Here is a 23949-nt window from a genome sequence, read left to right as displayed (position 1 = left end):
AAGGAGGGGGGGGGGGGGGGGGGGGGGGGGGGGGGGGGGGGGGGGGGGACTTGGAAAACCATTTCCATGGTAAAAAAGTGACATCAAACAACGTAAAAGATGAAAAGCAAAATTCACTTTCCATGGAATTCATGATCAATCAAACAGCCCTAAAGATATTTTAGAGATGTTACATCCGTAGATGAAGTACTGAAATCCATGATATATATTTATCAAGTCCAAAGTCTTTGATTACGTGTGCCTAATTGCCCATAGAAAATGACATTTGAAATTTGACTTGAATTTAACTTGGAAGGCGGCATGGAAAGATTAATCAAGAATGGGTAATTAGCCCGTAAAATCTTTATCTTTCATTATTATTGTGAAAAATATTTTTATCTTTGATTATTTGACATTTTCATCCTTATTTCTATCTTTTATTGCACAAAAGGTTATTTTTATCCATTTTTCCTATTAAAAGTTGTGAAATGACCAATATACAATTTTATTTAAACAGAACAAAAGGAAAAAAGAATTAATTGCAATAATAGTCCTAAATTTTTTTAAAAAGTGTAAACGAGTCCCAAATAAATTATTAAGAGGGTAATTAGCACATGATGTCCATACCTTTTACTATTATTGTAAAAATGTCTTTACCTTTCATTTTTTTGACGTTTTCATCCTTAATTACACCTTTCTAACTATCTATTTCCATCCAATTTCTCGATAAAAACTGTAAAATAATGAATATTTCATCATATTTTAATTTTAAAAAAATTTAATTTATAAATTTTAATAATTTATTTGAAACTTGTTTGCACTTTTTAATTTCTAATTTTTTTAATAATTTATTTGGCACTTGTTTGTACTTTTAAAAAATTTTGGGACTATGGTTGCAGCTAGTTCTTTATTTTTATTTTTTTATTTAAATAGGATGGTATATTAAGCATTTCACAGCTTTTTATTGAAAAGTTGAAAATTGAAAGAAAGCATGGTTTGCACAATGAAAGATGTAACTAGAGATGAAAATGCTAAAAAATGAAATGTATGGACGTTTTTCACAATAATAATGAAAGATAGAGACATTATGTGGTAATTATCCTTTTACTAATTTATTTATGACTCGTTTGCACTTTTTGAGAATTTTGGGACTATGATTACAATTAATTATTTCTTTTTCTCTTAGTTTTACTTAAATGGAATGATATATTCGTCATTTCACAACTTTTAATTGAGAAAATAGATGAAAATGACTTTTTACGCAATGAAAAGTGAAAATTAGGGTGAAAATACCAAAAATGAAAGATATGACATTTTCCACAATAATAGTGAAAGGTAAAGAAATTATGTGCTAATTACTCAATCAAGACTCTTTATATATATATGAATCTAAGTCTCACATTTCAATTATTTGAAAAAGATATTTTTTATAAAAACACAAATTTTGCTCTGATAGTTACCATATTTCTTTCAATTGAGACCTTGAAAGTGAAACATTTTAAGTTAAGGTTCCACTATTATCCAAATAATTACTTCTTATTTGAATGTTAATTAATTAATATATAACTACATTCAAAAAGACATACAATGAAAATCTCTTCTAATGCTGAGATTTTTAATTCATGGATAATGTTTGCTTATAGATTTGACTAAGGTATGAACTAGCATGAATGGTTGTCAAATTGGCCTCACAGGTCAAGAGGATAAACATTATAGGCTCAAAATGATAGCAGGTTTACAGGGCTTATCTCGACTATCGGTCCATCACCTCATGATCATTTGGAACTCTTTTCGACCGTCATCGATTTTTATGTTTTATCTTTCGATCGACTAAACAATAAAAAGTTGTATCTCCACCACCTCAATAAGTCTACTCGTGGTATGGCCAAAATTCCATGCAGATCTATTTCATACTACTGTTGATTAGTAAGGCAAATAAGTCACTTTATTAACTGATATCCATACTAGGAAGGATCTTCGAGGACCAATCTAATCTTCACATTCTCCCTTATTCTAACTCAAAATATAGGACACCCTAGGACACTTATCCCACATAATCATAACCATAACCATAACATTGACACGTCAGCTTATCTTAGAATCTATATAAGGAAATACTCCCTAAGGTAACGGGGTGAGAGAAATATGCATACACAATATTTGCATTATACAATTACTCTTCTTTACTACTCTCTTAAGAACTATTAATCGATTCTCATACCAAAATGGATCCGAACCAAGGACCTAATTTCTTCTTTTTCTGGTTTTAGTCGATTGAATGATTGTCGTCAAGATGGACAAAATCGATCATCATCAGATAACTCTGTCTTTTTAAGAAGATCTTAAGTCATTTGCGATGTGGGATCTCTTCAAATACCCTACAATAGTTGTGAATAAAATAGTCTAGCCAATTATTTTATTTTAATTTTGCATCTCTACTAGAAGAACGCTCTTTTATAAGCAATATAACTGTATTTGTAGGGATCGAGAGGAGGAGAATGTTAAGTTGTAATAAAAATTGGTAAAAGCAAAATGATACTTATAGGTGTTTGACGAATTGAATAGGAAATAATTTCCTATGGTCCCGTACGCTCAACGACTGCACTCCATGTCGTCCATCAATTGCATACTTAAAAAAAAAAAAAAAAAAAAAAAAAAAAAAAAAAATTTTTTTGGGGGGAAAATTTATTATTTTTTTTTTTTAACATTCAAAAAAAAAACTACGGGATACAGAAAAAAAAAAAAAAAAAAGAGAGGATAAATTATGATAATTTGAAAAGTAAAACTTCATAAAGCACATGCATGGCGAGAAAATAACATAATTCTGTTGGAAATTATGGTTTATGCACGAGGGAATGTAGAAGAAACAAAAGAACAAATAACAAGAAGAAGAAATTAAAGAAGAAGGCTCAACCACGTAATTATTGTTCTCAAACGATATTTGTCTCCTCTCGGGATTGAATTTGATGCTTAAAGAGATTTTGGCAAATGGCTTGCAGGATTTATCAAGTCTTGTAAATGATTTAATAATTAAGCACTTAGTGTAATCCTCCAAAACTTGAAAATGCATAATAAGGTTTGAATATGAAGAGAAAATTGATTTTCAATAATTTTGGAATGAAGAATTTTTCTCAAGTGTTTCTATATATATTTCATTGATCATTAACTATTAAAAAAAAATCAGTTGCAGTAATGTTCAAAACAAAAAAATGGATAAATATAAAACTTATCGTCCGATCGAGTCTAGTGATAGTACGATATCCTAAAGTAAAATTACTCGTCGATAACTGCTGCAACCTCCGTGGATAATCACTCTCAGGATACACCGATCATAAATCGCTTGTGCAGCAATCACGAATAGTTTTCAGAACTCTCAAAGGTACTTCAGAATATAAGAAAAAACTGAGTATAAAAAGATTCAGAATATAAGAAATAAGATTTCTTTTCAAACGATTTTCTGTTCTCTTTAATGTGTCTCTTTTTTAAACCAAGACATGAGTTTATATAGGCAAAACTGGAAGTGACTACCTCCTCCATGACAAGAGAATAATGCAGAATGTTAATGACCGTGAGTAGTGGGTTGTTACAAAAAATGTCAGAAAATACTGGTTAGTTTGACCCATTAAATAATTTCGAAAATAAATAAAATAATAAAAAAATTATTTTAGTCAAGGAAGCTCAATGCCCCAATCAAGACTTTTTAATAATTGCGTGAGGAATGACCCAAACCCTTGACGTCGCACACAAATGCCACATTTTCCACCACTTGGAGCATTTGATCTAATTTGATTATTTCTTTCACATTTTATATTTATACTATAAATATATAACGTTAATCACCTATATATAGCCACCAAACAATACTATACAAAATAGTGCCAAAAAAACTTGAAAAGCCACTAGAAATTCAAACAAAACGGTCATAACAGCTAGAAAAAAATATTCTAATTTAGGCCTTACAAATGTCTATGCGACCGTAGCCTAAATTTAGCCTCCAAACTCGGTTTTCATTGCACACTCGCGTTCTTTTTTTTTTTCGTTTTTCTTTTTAACAACAATAAACAACAAATTCAAAATCAAAATTCAAAAAATTATCAAATTCAAGTATTTTCTAATGAAATGGCGTGTTAGTATAATAATACTCAACATTAGTGAATGTTTGTGTTATTTACTCTTAATTTTTTATATATTGGGTCAAAAGTTTTGAAAGCTGAAGCAAAATGTGGAAGTCCAAATTTTCAACTTTGTATGACTGGTTAAAACTCTTTACAAAAGAGGTTGCATTTAAATAAAATATTAATAAAATTTAATTTCACTTATTTTTTAATCTAAGCCAATAAGCCAAACATTTGATTGGATCCTGTTTAACAAAGTTTTAATTAGACTATGAACTTGTCCATCACATAAAATGTGCAGTATAAAAGTGAATAAATATTATGGATCAAATAAAACATATAATTAAAATAAAATTTAGGGCCTGTTCGGTAGTAATTATAAAAATTAATCCTTTGATTGTTAGAGAGAAAAGTTGACCCTACCTTTAAATAAAGAAGTAGATAATGACAGCAAAAAATAGTGAAATAACGATTAAAAAATTAATTTTTTGGGATGAAAAATTACTACAAAACGGGACTTAACGAACTTATAACCTCAAGAAAATTAAGTATTAAAAAAATATTTTCTCTCTCCGTTTTTTTATTTTTTTTAAATTACAAAAGGTTGTAACCTAAATAACGGGAGCTACAACACACATTAAGAGTGTGTTTGATTGTCATGGAAAATATCACCTAGAAAAGAAAATATTTTCCATCTTTTGTGGAAAATAAAAACCACCTCTACCCAAGGAAAATGTTTTCCTTAAATATAAGGAAAATTAAGCATATTTTCAAAAGTTGAAAAATATTTTCCATGGAAAAAAATAACAATCAAACACTCTAAGTAGGAATTTGGGTGAAAAACTGATATTTTCCATGGAAAATAAATGTAATCAAGCACACCCTAAAAATAAAACACGTCTTACGTTAAAAGCCGTTTTGTCAAACGTGGCATTCTCCAATCGCATTACGGTGCCCAAATGAAGTGTATATTCAACGGTCGGCCACTCAGGAAAACAGTCCAAAAGACGACGGCACAGTCAGATTTCCATGTTCCATGGTTGGCTCCACGTAGATGTGGAGTAGAATAACACTACACAAGCCATAAAATTGTACATTCAATTCTTGTCTGATTTTAAGATTATAAGTGGATTAAAATTCATTTTTAATTGCATACTGTATTTATCTATAATTTTTTATTGACTTTTAAACTACATTTAATCTCGAAAGACTGTGTAAATTATTAATTCGTGCTGATATCGACTAGATAGAAATTGTTAAATTTTTCTCAACTCGTCACAATTCTTGGAGATTCTCCGTTTGGAAGAATAATTTTTTTTTTTATCCCACCTCTATATCTCCAAAACCAACTACGGGAGAGTTAATTGTTTTAAAAATCACCCAATGTATACTATGATCACGGTTATTAAATTTCAAAGTGTTTTAGTGTTCACTGGACTTTGCGGGTTTGCATTCCATCAATCATTCCAAAAAATCTATTACCTTATTTGTTGGCGTGGCTAAAAAAATATTCATGCGACAACTTATGGCTGTTAAAAGAAATTAAAACTCGACACACCATTATTTCATTACTTATCCAACTTACCCTTGGTCACAGTTTACTCATCAAAATTCAAAATACTTTCCAATGATAACTCATTTTTGGATATTACACTCCATCCATCATTCGTCATATTTCGTTTCCTTTCGTTGTTAATGTATTTCATGGAAATCTTAACTCCCAACCCAAACTTGACCTGAATTGAACCGAGTGATTCTTCTTAAATTAAATACCTGAAGAAATATTTGAGTTGAGAATCAACGGACTTGATTTGGTTCTCGATTTTAGACCAAAAAAAAAAAAAATTTAAATCTTTTTTTTTTTTTAATCTTAAATAAGTCAAATTATTTTATTATTTTTAAATGAATTTGTTAACTAATTAATTTAGCCCAAATTCAAAATATGATTTTCCTATTTATAATTTTCAACCCAAGTCTAACTTAATCAAATTGACCTAAATTTTATCCAAATCTTTTATTCTACTATAATGTCGTTTCTGTTGTTATGAAGAAATCGAATTGGAAGCACTACAGTGTTGTTCAGAATATGATGGAGAAAATTTTGTAATGAATCAGTGAAGTAGAAATGTTTAATTTACAGGAGTGTAATTAAACACAACAAAATTTAAAGGGTGTGTAAACCAACAAGAAACAAGAAAAGGAGAAGAAAGATATTCGAGACAAGTGATAATCACTCTTTACTTAAGACAATATTGTCCCATAATGGTACTAACAGTGTATGACACTTGTCTCCCAAGAATCAAGATACAATGGATTCAACTTGGGGTAGAAGCACTTCAGACCACAAGTTTCAACGAACTTTGAACGGATTATTCTCTCTACAAGAAGAAATGGGTTTGGAATTATTTTGAAGAGTTTTTGCAAGAGACTTTATGCAATGCTCAATACAAAAGTGATATAGGATGCATTATGGACATCCAAATGTTCTATTTATAGAGGATGAGGGGTTGTGTGTAAAGTGATGCGCGACAAACCTCGCAATTTTACGAAGTGAAGCATCACTTGTTGTCGCTACCCTGTCTCCGACCTCTTGCTCGAGCGGCAGTGTCAAAATTTTAATAGAAATATTTCGCCCGCTCATCGCTAACCTTTTTCTTGAGCAACAGTCCAATCTCTCGAGTGATAGGCGAGCGACAGAGTTAAGCAAAATCCAGACCAGTTTTTTTTTCTATTTTTCTTCTGACTCCGGATCGCAATTTCTCATTCATCTGGAATTCGTTTTGAGATTCTAAATATGGCATGATGATCTTTTCGACTAGTAGAACAATTTAGTCTATTTATATTTGTAATTTGACTATTGAATCAAATTCAAATATTTGGTCGAAATTGACACGAAAGTCACTTTTTCACATTTATACTTAATTTATCTGATTTTCCAAAGAAGCACAGCGTAGATGGAAAATTTTATCTTTGCTCTTTCTTCTTCTTTCTGTTTTTTATTCTTTTTTCTCATTTTACTTTTAATTTATCTGATTTTGGAGAGAAGCGATTGCGTGGACAGGAATATTATTAGTTTTAAACGAAAAACTGACATCCTCTCAAGCAGGGATCAACGCATATCAAGAAACAAAATTTGGGATTTAAAAGCCAGAAAAAATATGAAGAGAACTCAAATACTTGATTTCTGAAAGGTGTAGGACCTTTTCATAATTTCCCCACTCCTGGAAAATGACGCTTAACAGAACCAAAGTCGCCAAAACCCTGTATTGGTTTAGACTGAGTCACTGAGATTCCAATGTCAATAAAATACCGATCTACCCAATATGCCCTCCAAGCTTTGTAAAAGACGGCTGAACTGTTTGGCTGTGATTAAAATTCAAAATTCAATATAAGTTAACAATTAATTTTAACTATATATTTTATGAACTCCACAACTTTTCAATCACATATTTTATCAACTTTTATAAAAAAAATTATTAATAATTCAATTTTAACAAGTGGACCGCATTTTTAATTGTGCCAATGATTAATAATTTTTACACTCGGTTGCATACATATGCTTGATTTAGTGCTTGTTTTGTGGGATTTTGTTAATTAATTTTTTGACCGTTAGAGATGAAGTAGACCCTACTTGTGAGATAATAATTCAAAAATGACTGTTAAAATAATAAAATAACGGTCAAAAAATTGACTTTAACTGAATTTTAAGCTTTACCAAACATGTTCTTATTAATCATATTCTTATTTTCAATCTTGTCCCAAATGATAGTTTATGTATGTCCCAAAAAATTATTTAGATAGAGGGAAAAAAAAAACTCATATATTATTGTATTTTAATAAGCAGAAAAAGAAAATCACAAAAATATATTTATCCCTCTTTTTAAAACACGTTATTAGTATTTTTGCACGAAAACATGATTAAGGACAATGTTTGCTAGTTAATAAAAAGTTGAAATAAGAACGTGATGAGAAAATGTTAAAGATATAAATGTGACAAAATAAAGGTCAAAATGTTTAACATAATTAGTCATTGTTTGAGCTTTATTCTTTAGAAAAAATGTATTTTTCAACAGTATTTTAACATCATTTCAACTACACATTGTTCAATAATATAATATTACACAAAAATTCAAAAAAAAAATTTCTTTTTCAACCACATATTTATCATCAATACACTATTCAAAAATTCATTTTTTCCCTCGAAACGGGGCTCAAACAAGGGCTTAATATGAAGTATTAAAAATTTAAAATTCGTTAAAATAACTTGAGAATTAGTTAAAGCACCCTTAAAGTTCATTATAACTTTTTGACGTTTTACTATTTACCAAGGGTCGAATCAATGTTCGAACCAAATTTTAAAACTAAAAAGAGAGTACCATAGTAATTGCCCAACTTGTTTGGATTTCAATGGACCAGCGATGGGAATTTCAAACTTGACTATAACTTTTTGTCCTTTTTAAAATCTCAATTTAACTTTCACTTAACCTCTGACTAAATCACAATTAACCCCATAATCCTTTATTTATTTATAATTATTACAAGGGCAATAGAGTAATAAGTATTTTAAGTTTTTTGATTCCGGAAAAGAACGAAAAAATTATATGCGTTAGTGTTTTTATTGGTGTAAAGGTAAAAAATTGTTTCTTCCGATGATGGCAACATTTTTAGGGTTCTGTGTTCGTTGTCGAAAGTTTTTTTGTAATAGAACTGTCGCCTGATGGATTTTTGTTTGATGAATGTTTTGGAGCTTTTGTGTATTTATCGCAATCCTATGCTACGTGAAGTGTACACTCCAACATATATGGAAAATAATATGTTTTCTTCTATAATTCCCTACTCATCTACAAAGAACTGCTCTCCTATAACTGTTTTATTTCTTTATTTAATGCCAACGACGCATAGCTAAGTTTTTGTTATCTACCCTCTATTTAGTACATAAATAAATGGCACTACACCTTTTTTTTTTTTTTTTTCACTCCTCTGTCACTGATGGTCTTTTTACGATTCCTGTTATTTATGCTCTTTTGTTTGACACGATCAATGTGAAGTTGTGACTACTTTGCAGGTTGAAATCACAGTTCTCAATGTATATTTCATAAAAAATTTTGTGTCAGTAGTCTTATGATTTGTTGTTTTGATATCAGCTTTTAATTTATGTTGTTCAGGGGAGTTTTTCACTTCTCCAGAGCATTTTACTTTGTGGTGGTTCAGTTGTGTGCTCTGTTCACCATCATAGCATTTGATGCATCTCTAATTAATGGAGCACAGGATCAGTTGGAATTTGAAGCATGCCAGTCCTACAAAGGCAGTTCTGATGTAAATTTTCCAGATATATTTGATGATCATACTAACTCAAAGTTTGAAGCGGAACATTTGGTGCAGAAACATAGTATGGACAATGTATGTCCTCATTCGAAGTCATTCTGTTTCCCATCAACTTTGGCTGGGTTTTTATGTGAAAAAAAAGGTGCTGAATTTGAAGAATTAGATGTTTCTAGGGTTCACACTGATGTTAGGTTGTCTGCTGGACTGAACCACGTGAAAAATAGCCTAAGTCGGTCATCGGACAGTGGCATGTTCAGATTATTGGGCGGTAGGACTATTTCGTGTTCTTTGTACTACCAAGAGAGTTATCGTGAATTCCCATGTCATAACTCAATGAATGATAAAAAAAATGATGCTACTTCTTGTATAAGCCCATTACTTGCCCAAAAAATTGGAAATCTGAAATTGAGTGAGAATACTGAAACGGTCAAATCTGGCTTTTTGGACAGCTTTTCTACACCTCACGTGGAAATTAAACCTTCTCTGCTGGACTGGGGACGCAAGTACTTGCATTTTCCTTCCTCGGCTTTTTTAACAGTGAAGAACATTGGCAGTGAGAACATATTGAATGTCTATGAACCTTATAGTACCAACTCACAGTTTTATTCGTGCAATGTTAGTGATTTTTTGCTGGCTCCTGGTGAAGTTGCATCAGTTTGTTTTGTGTTTTTGCCAACAAAGTTAGGTTCATCCTCTACACAATTAGTTTTGCAGACGAGCTTGGGTGGTTTCTTGATTCCAGCTAAAGGGTTTGCTGTTGAGTCCCCTTATGGTGTAAAGCCTTTAATTGGTCTTGGTGTTTCCTCCAGCGGAAGGTGGAGAAAGAACTTGTCTTTGTTTAATCCTTTTGATGAAACCCTCTACGTGGAGGAAGTAACTGCTTGGTTATCAATTTCTTTGGGAAATGCTTCTTACTCCTCAAAAGCAACGTGTAGCGCTAATGGTATTACAGAATCTAGCGAATACAGTATGCTGAGTGCTAAAGAATCATTGGATGCTGAAAGCGGTGAAGTTGGTCCACCACAAATTGCCATGAGGCCACATAAAAATTGGGAGATTGGCCCTCAAAAGACACAGACTATTATGGAGTTAGATCTGTCATTCCATTTTGAAGGAAAACTTTTCGGTGCAGTATGTATGCAATTGCTGAGATCCTCAAAAAATAAGACCGATACAGTAATGGTTCCTCTTGAAGCACAACTGAGTGTAAATGCCAGTTATGATGAACCTATTCGTCCTGTTTCAGTATCCCTGGAAGCCTTAACGCCATGCGATACAAAAGGAGCTGTTATTGCACTTTCAGTGAGAAATGATGCTCCTTATATACTGAGTTTTATCAAAGTCACTGAAGTTGGGGAAAACACTGCACATTTTCATATTAAATATATGGAAGGTCTTGTACTTTTTCCTCATACTGTCACACAAGTTGCAGTTATCGTTAACAGTCCCTTGGAAACTCTGAAAGTAAATATGAACTGTAAATTGATCGTACTAATGAATGACACAAGTTCTCAGATTGAAATTCCCTGTGAAGATGTAGTCGGTGTTTGTCCACAAAATGAAGTGGATTCTTCTTTTGGATATAAACAGCAGTCCAAAGATGTAGAACATACCAATCCCCAAATATCTTTAAGTAGTAGCATGCAGCCGCCATCGGATATGAAGGTACACGGATTCTTCTCTTTCTTCTATCTGAAATAAAATTTTCTCACTGGAATGCATTGCATTGATTGGATTTGTTATTTAACAAGCAATCAGTATAATTTTGGTTATTTTGTTGCAATAGCCGATACGATCACCAGACATGATGGTATACTTCATACAGGGAAGCAAAAGGCAATTAATAGATATTAAAGATGTTTGTTTGACATTCTGATTATTCTTAACTGTTCAAGGAATGAAAGAAAAAGGAGAAAAATGAGATCTTAAACTGATAGGTTATTATGAGTGAATTTGGATTATATTTTGCATCTGACTTTTTGGACAGATCATTTCTGAGTTCTAAAACTAGCATTTGATACACGAGGTTTTCATTTGATTTCATTGATTAGTTGGTTGGTACTTGGCCTGTGCTGTAAGGAAATGAAAATAAGAGAGAATTTATAGTTACAATGAAATTGATTTTGGGGAAAAAATTGTTAGAATTATTTATGATGGATAACTCGTATCTGGAGAAATGCCAGGCCAGAACGTGATCTGTTCGTTACTTTTTATAAGAGGATGAGGTGTGGAAGTCTTCCTTATTCGTTACTTCTGTTTGTTGGATTAGTAGGATTCTGTAGCACTTCATGGAAGTTTCCACTACCTGCAGTACATGGCTAAATCGTGCAACTTTTATCTACAAATAATAGGAAATCTAATAGCTTCTTGGAATTTAATCAATCTTGGAGCAAAATATGGATCATGTTTCCTGTTTTCAACCTTCTATTTCTGCTTCTAAAGTTCTATAGGTTGGCAAAACTCTTGTTATAGTGCAGATGGGCTTTGTCCAGTTATGGATTAATTAAGAAATTGTTCATCCTGTAATTGTGTGAAATGCCATCTATGAATATTTTGACTCTGCATCGACTTTCAGTATCTTGTTTCCATCTTTAAATGTGTTTCACTTTTATGCTCAAAATCAGGTATTTCAATTTTCTTGCATATAGACATTTATTTATGTATATCTGTATCTGAAGGCAGTGGATGCAAGAAAAGCAGACGAGCTGGTACTTAGAAACTGGAAATCTCATGCGACTACACGTCTCATGACTGTTCTTGAAGAAAATGAAGTACTGTTCCCTATAGTTCAGGTTGGAAGTCATTGGTCACAGTGGATAACTGTCAAAAACCCAAGCCAAGAATCAATTGTGATGCAGCTTGTTCTGAATTCTGGAGAAATTATAGATGGGTGCAGGACATCTGACACTCTTCTGCAACTGTCTTCATCCAGTAGATTGGAGGGTAATAAATCAATTGCTCCTACAAGTTATGGTTTCTCATTAGCAAAAAGTGCAGTTACAGAAGCTTTTGTTCATCCTTATGGTAAAGCGTCCTTTGGCCCAATTCTCTTTCGTCCCTCCAATCGATGTGAATGGAAAAGTTCGGTTTTGATAAGGAATAATCTCTCTGGTGTGGAGTGGTTATCTTTGCATGGATTTGGGGGGTTAGTTTCCTTGGTCTTGTTTGAGGAGGCTATTCCTGTGCAAGGTTTGGAATTTAAGTTAAACTTGTCAACTCCACTTAGTTTTCTGTCTCCAGACATGTCAAACTACATGGAAGACAAAAGTCTTGCCTGTTCTCAGCCTATGATAAAAGAGCTGTACGCAAAGAACCAGGGAGACCTTCCTTTAGAGGTAAAGCGATTTGAAGTTTCTGGAGCTGAATGTGGCTTGGATGGGTTTCAAGTAAATACTTGCAAGGGTTTTTCTCTTCAGCCGGGGGAATCCATAAAGCTTCAGATATCATATCAAGCTGATTTCTCTACATCTACAAAACAGAGGGACCTTGAACTGGTTCTGGCATCAGGTACTTATGTGATTCCTATGAAAGCCAGTATACCCATGTTTGTTCTCAACTTCTGCAAAAGATCTACATTCTGGATGCACATTAGGAGGTCTATGGTTGCAATCATTCTTGCTGTTTTCCTATTGTTACTGCTTCTCTGTTTCTTGTTTCCCCATGTGATGGCCTTTGGCTTTCAAGAATACTTGTTTAAGAGTGGGAAAATCTCCGTCCCCACTGTGAGCTATGCAGAAAAATGCTCTCATACGCATCATAATCTGAAAAACCGTTGCAAGTATCCCATATCCCCAAAAATGAGTGGTTCGATAGGATCAAATGGGAAAGAGGACGCGTTGCTAGAATCTGATGGTCAAGATGGTGCCCCGAAAAATATAAATCCATCGATTGGATATCAAAAGCAAACCAACTCTCAGTTGAATGCTCAACAGGAAACTATATCGTCTCGCTCTTTAAAGTCAGAACCTGTATCAGTTGAGAGCTCTGATATCCAAAATGCATCACAAGCTGGAATTCTGACTGTTAAAATTGGAAAGGGGAAGGGGAGAAGGCGACGGAAGAGAAAGAGTTTCAATTCAGGACTAAGTGGACTTCTTGAAGTTTCAAGCAGTCAGAGTGGAAATTCTACACCACCGTCACCCTTTTCACCTATCACATCTGTGGATGCTAAACCTACGTTCAGTCAGGTAGTTGATCAGCAATGTGATAAAAGCAAGTTTGCAGAACCTTACTCTAAGGTAAAGGTGTTGGGGCCTGAGCTTTCTTTGAATCTTGGCAACAGTAATTGGTTCTTTCCAGCTCAAGAGGAGCCAACTTTAGCTAGAAAAGTGGCTGGCAGAGCTGTTCTGTTGCCTTCTGCAACCTTTCCTGTCCCTGGGAGAGCTGCCCCACATTTGACATGTCAATCTCCTATCTTGGCTTCGACATCTACAATTGCTCCACATGTGCGGGCTCCTGGTTCCAAGCTTCGTGATCAACAACCGGATAAAATTGACCAAAAGATGGGGATTGGGGAAAATTATACTTATGATATATGGGGGGATCATCTTTTTGGATTTCCTTTGACTGGTAGGTCTAAGGAGGACTCTAGTATGTCACCTCATGCCATAGAGAGCAACTCTGAGAGCTTCTTTCTGAGTTGCCCCCAAACCCTCGTAGCAAACTCTCAACTACATCCTGTAAGTGCTAATCCAGAGGATTAATAAAATTTACTAAGTTCTTTTTAAATCTTTTGTATAGATTCAATCTCTTTTAATTTTAATTCTCTAACTATTGGTTAAAAAGACTGAAACCAAGCCTCAGTTAAGAAACCAATAAAATTAAGCACTTCTAATTCAGTAATATCGGTTCTATTGGATGGTTGTTCTACTGAGTAATTAACAACATGTATCGCCTTGTATAATTTGGTCATCATGTTCTATTGAATTAACAATTTTTTGAATGAAAATTCCCTAAATTTGAAAATTTATGCAGAATCACTTAGACAACCTGAAGGAAAACAAATAATACTGGAGAGAACAATTGTCAGAAAAGATGGGTTATTGATGCTAAGAAGAGCTTAAAATCTTTAGCACAGTTTAGATCAAACATAGCGTGTATTCGTGGGCTCGAAAGCGTTCAGTTTTTAGTGTTTTGGTTAGAGCACATACTTGTAAGTTATTAAGTTCTCTTGAAATTGACCTTGATACTTGAAATTTTCTCGTCTTATGCTGATTTAAGATCGATGATCTATTATGTCGAGAATTGACAGATTTAGTGATTCTATTCAATCTGTTATTTATTTATTTCTGGTAAACTACACCTGTCATAATATTATTTATTATTTACTCTCATGTAAATATGACATGTATGGACTTCTTAGAATAAGTTGTAGGTGATTTGGGTAGTTTCCTTTCGAATTTCTCTCCAAAATTGTATATAAATATGCAATCCTTTCAGTGAAAAGTTTTTAGAGGGAAGATATTTCGCTATAGCAAAGGTCCTGAATTCAAGTCCAGGCTACACTTGAGGGATCGTGTTGAAAACTATATGTAAATTATGTACATGTAGGCTTATTTTACAGCTTGAACTTTTTGATCAGGTAATTCAATATTTAATTATCGGATTTTTTATTTTTATTTTTGTTTTTACTTTTTTGGTTATAGAAGCAAAAGTGTCAAACATGAGTATTTTGTATGGTTTTCCATTTAGTAGTTTCTGAGTTATTTCTTTCGATTTTGTGAGTTTGAACATCAATTGTTTATTTCTACAATTCTACGACCACCTTTGTCAATTTGATATCATTTTCTTCTTAATGCTCGACACACTCGACCCTTCATTTCTCTTTTATTGAATTGTCTAATGAAGCATGAGTTCATTTTGTTTCTATGGAGTTTTTGGTCTGAAGATTCTATAATTGTACTATTTTACATTCTTTCTATTACTCAGCTAATCACGAGTTGCATTATAAATCGGCCTTGAATATAGACATGAACCACAATGCAGTTTGGGCATAATATTCACGGGCTGGCATATTCTTTGATTCGTGACATGAACCAGAATGCACTTTAGGTTGGCCTTCTCAAGGCTGCTTTTATCCTCCTATCCATCTTTGTGCACTTGTGCATGTGTATAATTTTGGCATCTTGGGACTTAATGTGAGATTGATTGATGCCTTAACAAGTGTTGATAGTTTGATGTGTTTGTTATTAGATTCCATTTGTATTGCTTATTTGTGAATTACTATTTTGGAGGCATATCATATCTGTCACAATTATTAGTGGTGAATTTTGATGGTTGCTGAGTCTAGGATTTCATATGGCTAAGAAGAGAGATGAATGCCTAATGAAAGTTCATGTTTTAAAGATCCCATTGTAGATGCATAGCATGTTTGATTAGATAGCACTGGATGATACTAATCGAGAATATAGCTAAAACGTTCATTGTAATGTCCGGTTGTGTCCAATATTGGGTACAAAGGCACGCACTTTGAGCCTAAGTGGGCATTACGTTCCTGTCTTAGGAATGTTGAATGCTGTGACGTTCATGTTTTAATGGCTGTTTGTGACTTGACATGTTATAAAATCCTGTTGCTATTTAGTCTGCAAGTTTTAAAACTGAGAGGACGGCTAAAGATAGGTAGACTTGAGCTTCTTAAGAGTGATGTTGATGGGAGAGGAAACTGCTGGTGGTTCTGGTCGATGCACGTTCGGTAAAAGCCGAAAAATGAGGAAAGGTGAAGTCCTCTGCAGGGATTCTTAAATTGGGATTTCGAGGGGACCATCTTTTCTCCCCACAGAAGCTGGCAAAGACAAAATTGCAGGTTCGAAAATGATTTGACTGTCCTAACAAAATGATAACCTCTCAATCATTTATTGTTTTTTTCTCTTATCCTATTCTTGCGCTTCTACGTTTCCTTGGGTGAAAACTGTTTTTGTGTAACAATATAACCGCAAATGACAGGGACAGATCGATTTGTGGTCTCATGTTTAGGGGACCCTTACGACGACATTGAAAGAACGAATATTCATAATCAATTCTATTCGAATCACAAATAGTGATGCGAGTGATCAAAGCTCGTGATTTGAGTTAGTTAAACTTGTCCGTGTAAGATGAGTTATTGAACTTTTTTTTATCATGTTTTCGAGTAATAAATAGAAGTGATCTTAGAGTATAGTTTCCACAAGGATTAGACTTTAATTTGAATTGCAACAATTGTTGAGGATTTTTATTATTTTTATTTTTTTAAATGATTTTCTTAATTTCCAACTAAATGCACGTGAAGATGAATTTTGAGAAGTTTTATAGAAATTTGACTCCACAAATTAATTTTCGGTTCTAATTCTCAACTATCTTTTAATCTAATTTGTGTACAGTTTGACGATCAATAATTTTCAATCCGAAATATTCCTATTTTGAATTGAAATACTTACTTATAGACCCATTAATCTCAAGATCACTAACTATGATTATATAAGACATAAACAATTATTTTAACGTCAATTGCACTTTATGTTGATTATTATGATGTGCTTGACCAATTTTGAGCCTCCCGAAAATTAAACAAGACATACATTATTTAAATAGTGATCAAGTACTGAAATAACATTATAAACATGGTATCGATCGATTAACACAAATTCTACTTAAAAGAAGAAGTTTTTGAATTAAAAACGATCAATTAACGGTTTACATCATCATTCTAACACTAGATAGATTTAGTCTAACATGCTAAGTATACAAAAATAACAAAATTTTGATTATTCATCACCTGAAAAATATAATTGCAAAGATGAGATACGTTGCTTTCTTGCCCGTATTTTGTACCATGCGATCACATGATAACAAAGGTCGTGATCGCATGGTACCACCAAATTACAGAGGGTAAATCCATATTTTGACCTTGCAATTGCATCGTTCAACTTTTAGCTCAGTTATTTTTTGGTCCTCGATTTCATCTTTCTCTTTAGATCAAGTCCCTCCACATTTAAATACAGTAACAGGGCAGTAGTCTGGGCCGGGGTCCAATATAATCGATTTATCTATTTTAGGCGGGCCAAACCTTAAAAAAAAAAAGAAAAAAGAAAAAAAAGGAAGATAAATTGTAAATGACAAATTTGTGATTTTTTGGTCTATTTAACTTCAAATTGTCGATATAGGTATTTTGGTCTTTTTAAACATTTACAATGACAAATTTTATAAACTTTTAAAAAAGCTTAAATTTTATTTCAATATTATAAAAATATAATATGCAAAAGTATAAATTTAAAAAAAATACGATATGTAACATGTAAATACACCTTATATAGAGGCTCTATTTTTAAGTTTCCCTTGTAATTGTATTTAATTATCATTGAAAGATAATGATAAGAGCAAAAAAGGAAGATAAATTTTAATTGATAAATTTGTGATTTTTCGGTCTATTTAACTTCAAATTGTCGATATAGGTATTTTGGTCTTTTTAAACATTTACAATGTCAAATTTTATAAACTTTTAAAAAAGCTTAAATTTTATTTCAATATTATAAAAATATAATATGCAAAAGTATAAATTTTAAAAAAATATGATATGTAACACGTAAATACACCTTAAATAGATGCTCTATTTTTAAATTTCCCTTGTAATTGTATTTAATTATCATTGAAAGATAATGATAACGACTATTGGCGTTTATTTTTATTACTGGCCCATGTTTGATCAAAAAAGAATTTGTTACACATTTTTTACATGAGTAATGCTATTAATAAAGGACACTATCGGTAGTTGCTCTATATGACATTTACATGACAGTTTGTTATTTGGTGCATGAAATGATCGTTTTTTATTTGATGCAATATCTAGATGCAGATATTATTTATTTATTTTTTTGTTTTCGATTATTGTAATTTACATATTAAAATAAAAGAAAGTTTGGGATTCATATAAATAAATTACATAAAAAAAATGTAAATAAAAAAATTCAGAATGCATAATTGTATAATCTATCATAGATTCATAATATCTAGTCTTGTCAGTCTATTCTCATGCCCCTATCAATTATAGTTTGCTTTTGTCTCCTCTAACTTTTAATAAGCTACTTTACACTTCACCGAAATACAATAATAATACCATTGCACTTATTTATGCAAATTTCTACCTAACCGATTGATTCGATGATAAACAAAAGCAAAAAAAAATCAGGATTTGTCCAAAAACGAAGTTCGGGTCCTCAACAGCCGCATCATTCCTCCCACGCAATGGGTCCTCATGGCCGAGCCTTCTATCCCAACTTCGGTGGTTTCGTATAGCTTCCAACGTGTCAATCAACGACCAGTTACTTAACTATAATTTAGCTCTCGGTTAATTTTCTGCTTCTTCCATTCATGAGTTGGATGATACAAAGTTCGGAATTTTCCGGGACCATGATTTTTCTCTCCTTAAAAAGCTCGCAAAGACAATTGTAGCCTCGAAAATGATACAATTACTAATTGGCTTCTAAATTGCCGAGGGTAAATATTTTTGTCTTCAAAATTCTTGTGTGTAAAATGTGGTCCGATATTAATTAGGACCACAATGTAACAGAAAATGTGGACATGGTCCGGTCTATCTATGGCCCTTAACAACAAAATTGACGTTACAAGAGGAAATTGAAGAAAATTAATGGCTAAGTCCCAAGCACAACACTACAATATGATAATAGACACATTCTTGCACGCATTTGGGTTAAGACGAACATAGGTAATACTTCTAACACATTTTTGAGTTTTAAGGTTTAATGGTTTTTTAATTTTTTTTATTTCAAATTATTAACACCCATTACTTGAGATTACTTAATAATTGAAAAAAAAATAAAATTAGGATCTCAATAATTAATATTCTTGATCATGATATGTGGTTGCGCTTTGGTCCTTTCCAACTTTTTTTTTTCTAAACAAGAGGTCCTATTCGGGGACCATTTGTGACTTTTCCAAAATAACATTGTGGGATCAAAATAGATTTTTTATGCAATTTTCTATATTTGAAAGAGTGCCTAGTAGTTTATTCATCAAGTGTTCTTGTGCCACAGAGGATTACCACTAAGCTATAAGTGTTGGAATGTTTCAAGGAAAATATTTTTTTTAAGAGGAGTAAGATTTTACTTTTCAGGGAATTCACTCTCTTTTTCTCTTATTTACCCACCAATAGAAAGTGGACAAATATAATATTTTTCAGGTTAAAAATTAATCAATTAAACACATTTGATTGACAATTTTCATGCAAATAAACCGCATGATTGCAATCAAAAACGTAAAGTCTAAAAGAATTTAATGAGAATACATATTAGTGGATGAATTTAAAGTGATAGAATTTATTTGATTTGATTTTTATCTATTTAAGTAAGAAAATTCACACACACACACACACACACAGAGATATATATGGTGGATGAAAGTAGCGGTTGCGTCACGAAGTTTTGACATTTTGACTCATTGCATATTCTTGATTATGAATGTAGTGAAACATCAATGTGTAATGTGTCATTATATAAACAAATTGATGGTTTATGTTCACTTGTGAAATAAAGATGATGTGTATCAATGATGTACTGAAAAGATATACTCACGTGCTTACTATTTTAAAGTTGCGTAAAATGGATTTGATTCACCAAATTTTGCTTGTTAATTATAATTTAAGATGCGTTGGGAATGTCTCAAAGTATACGTTAACATTTTCTATTAAATTTTAAGAGCATCTTCAGTGAGCTTTTCTATTTGATATTTTTTCAAGTACTTCCTATTCGAATTTTTGAAGCATTTCCTAGCTATAACTTTTGATTTTGACATTTCCTTCTTTTTTCTTATTAGCTTTGTAAAATCGTCCATAAATGAATATACAATACATTTGGTGCCAATACCATGAATAAAATTAAAGAATAAAAATACGTAAAATATTTATTGGATATATTTATTTGGACGTAAAGTATAAAATATGTCTTTTAAAATTAAATAGTATAATGAACGAAAATATTAAATATAAAAATAAAGAAAGTCATACCTACTAATGATTTGGTACTAATTGAGTGATACATCAAGAAAAATCGACGTCACGTAGTGGAATCATTAAAAGGTCACCTCATTAAATTTTTCCAAGAATTATAATCAATCTATTATCTATATTCACTGACATTCTTAATTGTTAAAGTACTTTCTGCACGTTCAATCTTCAATAATTTGTCAATTGGCATTAATTATCTTTAAATATGCATTTAATATGACACAATTTTGTGTACATTTATCAATAAATAAGAGGATGTTTAGTAGGAATTAAAATTAAATTTTATAGTAGATTGTGATATAAGTTTTTTAAAGGCGTAGCTGAAAAGTTGTGAGATCCATAAAAGATGTTATTAATATTAATTGTTTGATTTTGATTTAGATTAAAATTCAATTTTAATCAAAACCAAACATGCACTAATTTGCAGAGTTGTTAATGGTGCAACCTTTTTACCTAAAGTATATTATTATGCTATTTTTATTTTATTTTTTACATTAACAACACTAATCTTTTTCTACTAAAATATTTTAAAATTATGGTCCAAAAGTTTAAACTAATTTCTAATTGAAACAGTAAACAAGGAAAAGCGAGTTGAATATTCAGATAAGATCAGATATTTTTATAAATTGTTTGGTGACAAGGGGTTTTCTTCATCTTTATTGCATTTTTCAAACAATTTGTAATTACTTTTTCACTTCCAAATATCTTCGAAATAATCTTATTTCACTTTTAATAAAATGATGTGTATAAAAATTGTTTTAAAAAAAAAAAAAAAAAAAAAAAAAAAAAAAGGGGTTGAATCCTAACATTGAGGACTCCCACCGCCCTGCTCCTGAAGTATCATGAGGGGGGTAAATCGCGAGATGCGTCCTAGCAGACTAAGGAACAAGAGTTTGTCCGTACACTAGTGCCCACAAAGAGTTCAATTCCATATCTTAGAAATCAAACCCTCACACTGTGGTTGCCAATAAGGTTGAAATTATCTCACTCATATTCTTTGCACCACTAATTTATGTGCCGGGGGACCAAGGCTATTTTGATATTTGTCGAAATGTATATGAAAACAAGGCTTCTATTTCATTTAAGTTGACCTTTCAGTGGAAGAAAGAGTGACGTCCATTCAGTCAACTTTCCCATATGGACAATGCCAATTTACCGTATGAGATGCTATGCACGAGCTTTACCGGTTGAAAACAACTCGTCAAGTCTTGAAGGGCGATTATCACTACTTTGCCTTTATTTGGGTTACAATTTATTTAGCTATATTTTTACTTTTAAGAAATGAGTGATTGATAAATGAGTAATATTTTGAGCTGTGACTAAAATTTATATTTTGACTTTAAACATAGAATTTTAAGAGAAGAACGTGAAACCCAAACAAAAGCTTAGCCCTTATTTGACATTGTATTTTTTTAAAACCACCTTTTTCACAAATAATACTATTTGTAGTTGCTCATTATCGTAATCGCTATACATGTCATATATATGACGGTTAGTAATTTGTTGTATAAGGTAATAAAAAACTATCACATTAATGTATCAAATCACTAATCGCCACGTGTATGCTACATAGGGCGATTACGACAATGAGCGACTGCAAATAATATTACTCATTTTTCACTCATTTTAATCACATATTCTAAGAAAATAAATTATCTTTTTACATTTTTCATAATTTTTTTTTCTTCACGACATAGTCTAGAAAAATTAACTTTTCAAAAAATCAACTTCTTACAAGGGCTTAGGTCAGAGGAAAAAGATTTTATGGTTCAAATAATAGACATCCTTCTAAAAATGAATTTCCGTTTTCTTAATTATATGTTTGGTAAGGCGTATTGAATCTTCTTTCCTACTACATATCATCTCACCAAACGTTCCAGAAGTGTTTCTATAAGCATTTCTTGTTTTGCTTACAGCTTACTTCATTATGTAGCAAATTATACACAAAATATTTGGTAAATAGAGATAAAAACTTAATATCCAGATATTGTGTGGTCTGACTGAGGTTGAATCTGTCTAAACCTCGTCTTTTTGTACCCTCTCTGCTCTCTCCTCTGTCTGTCTGTCAGTCCACAATGTTGGGTTTTCTTTTTTCATTCTTTAGTAGCAGGGTATCACTACCCCTTCACACCCTCCAACATATATGGGATACTCGAACTACCTTTTTATATTTTCATTTCTACTGCAAAAATCTATCCCCTTGACACATTTGGTACACATTATCGAACTCGATTAATTTATTACATCTTCTTCAAATTCTCTGTGATTCCCATGCGGCCGGACTATTCTTCACCGTCCTACGTGATCCTCCTTTTCCACGTGTATGAAATTTTACTTTTTCTATAATACTGTCAAATACTGTATTGTCGAGAAACAGCTGATATACGAGCCAGCTTTCTTACTATAGTTCAATCCACGAACCTATAAGATGCTTTGGCAATTGGCACTATGCTATGTTCCAAGCTTCTTACCCAAAATAGTGTCCCTCACTTCCATTTCACCATTCAACTTTCCCGCACTCTTTCTTTCCTCCTCTCTCTACATGTGTGTAAAAATTCTATTCTGCTGAAGGGTTTACGTGGTTATTTATTTTCTCTTGATTTTATTTAGTTACATGATCAATACTTTTTCTTAGTGAGTTGGATTCCAATTTTTTTACTTTTTCTTTATTGCAATATAAATAAAGAGGCAACTGTAGATCCATACGGTGTTTCCTGGAAAAGTAACAAAGGGATGAATGACAGATTAAACAGAATTACTAGCCCCAAGAAACCACCTTTAAATCCTGAAAATGTAAGTATTTTTTACTTTTTTCTTATTTTCATTCTTTAATAAGCAATTATTTTGAGAGAACTTCATTATTCCTCATTTTCAGGATATGGTAGATTGCGAAATGTCATTTTGTACTGAAAAGTTAGGTTCTTTAATATCTAAATGGGAATTGGGATCTTTATTCTGATTCTAGAAATAGAGATTTTTGACCTCCTCAATGTAAATGCAAGTGTACTTAGAAAACTTCTCCAATCTGAATCTTTACAGGGGAAGAATATGGAATTTCAGGGAAGCAAATTACAGTCTGCAGAAAAAGCTCCGGCGAATTGGCGCCAGTCGGTCAGAGAAAGAAGACTGGCCTTATCACAAGATGTAATCAAATTTATAAGAAAATGCAAAAAAATTGGTAAATTTTGACATATTTTAATTTTATTCTCATTTTGTTGGTTTTTTCCCTCGACATTTGCAGGTAGAAAAGCTAAGAAAGAAGCTAAGACATGAAGAAAATGTACATAGAGCTTTGGAGAGGGCTTTCAATAGACCATTAGGAGCTTTACCTCGGCTTCCTCCTTATCTTCCTCATAATGTTAGTACAGATTAATTATAATTCAACTTTATTCTTTATCTGACACTTCTTCTTTACAAAGTAGTTGCTCTAATTACAGGTGGCACGTTAAAATGAACAAGATATTAGCTTTTTCTTCTTCTCACTTACTGTCCGCAATATAAAAAATATGAATTATTCTTGGGTTACATAACCCCAAA

At 32.2% G+C, this 23949-nt stretch overlaps 2 protein-coding genes across 5 annotated transcripts in view; both read left to right on the top strand.

Annotated features, from left to right (window-relative positions):
• Positions 1–9233: 9233 nt before the first annotated feature.
• LOC111373454 lies at positions 9234–14671 on the top strand. The gene is made up of 3 exons (XM_022995988.1): positions 9234–11084; positions 12098–14098; positions 14394–14671. The coding sequence occupies exons 1-3, from the start codon at positions 9249–9251 to the stop codon at positions 14424–14426; spliced, it is 3870 nt and encodes a 1289-aa protein (XP_022851756.1). The 5' UTR covers positions 9234–9248; the 3' UTR covers positions 14427–14671.
• A 7827-nt stretch (positions 14672–22498) lies between these two features.
• Positions 22499–23949, top strand: part of LOC111373453 — a 5267-nt gene continuing 3816 nt past the window's right edge. Inside the window, exons 1-4 of one of the 4 annotated variants that reach the window (XM_022995985.1) lie at positions 22499–22733; positions 23099–23205; positions 23452–23556; positions 23654–23770. In XM_022995985.1, coding sequence (XP_022851753.1) covers positions 23146–23205; positions 23452–23556; positions 23654–23770 — 282 coding nt within the window. In that variant the 5' untranslated portion in view covers positions 22499–22733; positions 23099–23145. The other 3 variants (XM_022995984.1, XM_022995987.1, XM_022995986.1) reach the window with 3 other exon arrangements.

Source organism: Olea europaea, unplaced genomic scaffold, assembly GCF_002742605.1.
Source record: "Olea europaea var. sylvestris unplaced genomic scaffold, O_europaea_v1 scaffold1134, whole genome shotgun sequence".
NCBI classification, from domain to species: domain Eukaryota; kingdom Viridiplantae; phylum Streptophyta; class Magnoliopsida; order Lamiales; family Oleaceae; genus Olea; species Olea europaea.
The sequence above is the reverse complement of the archived record's forward strand: the minus strand, read 5'-3'. Positions and strand labels throughout refer to the sequence as shown.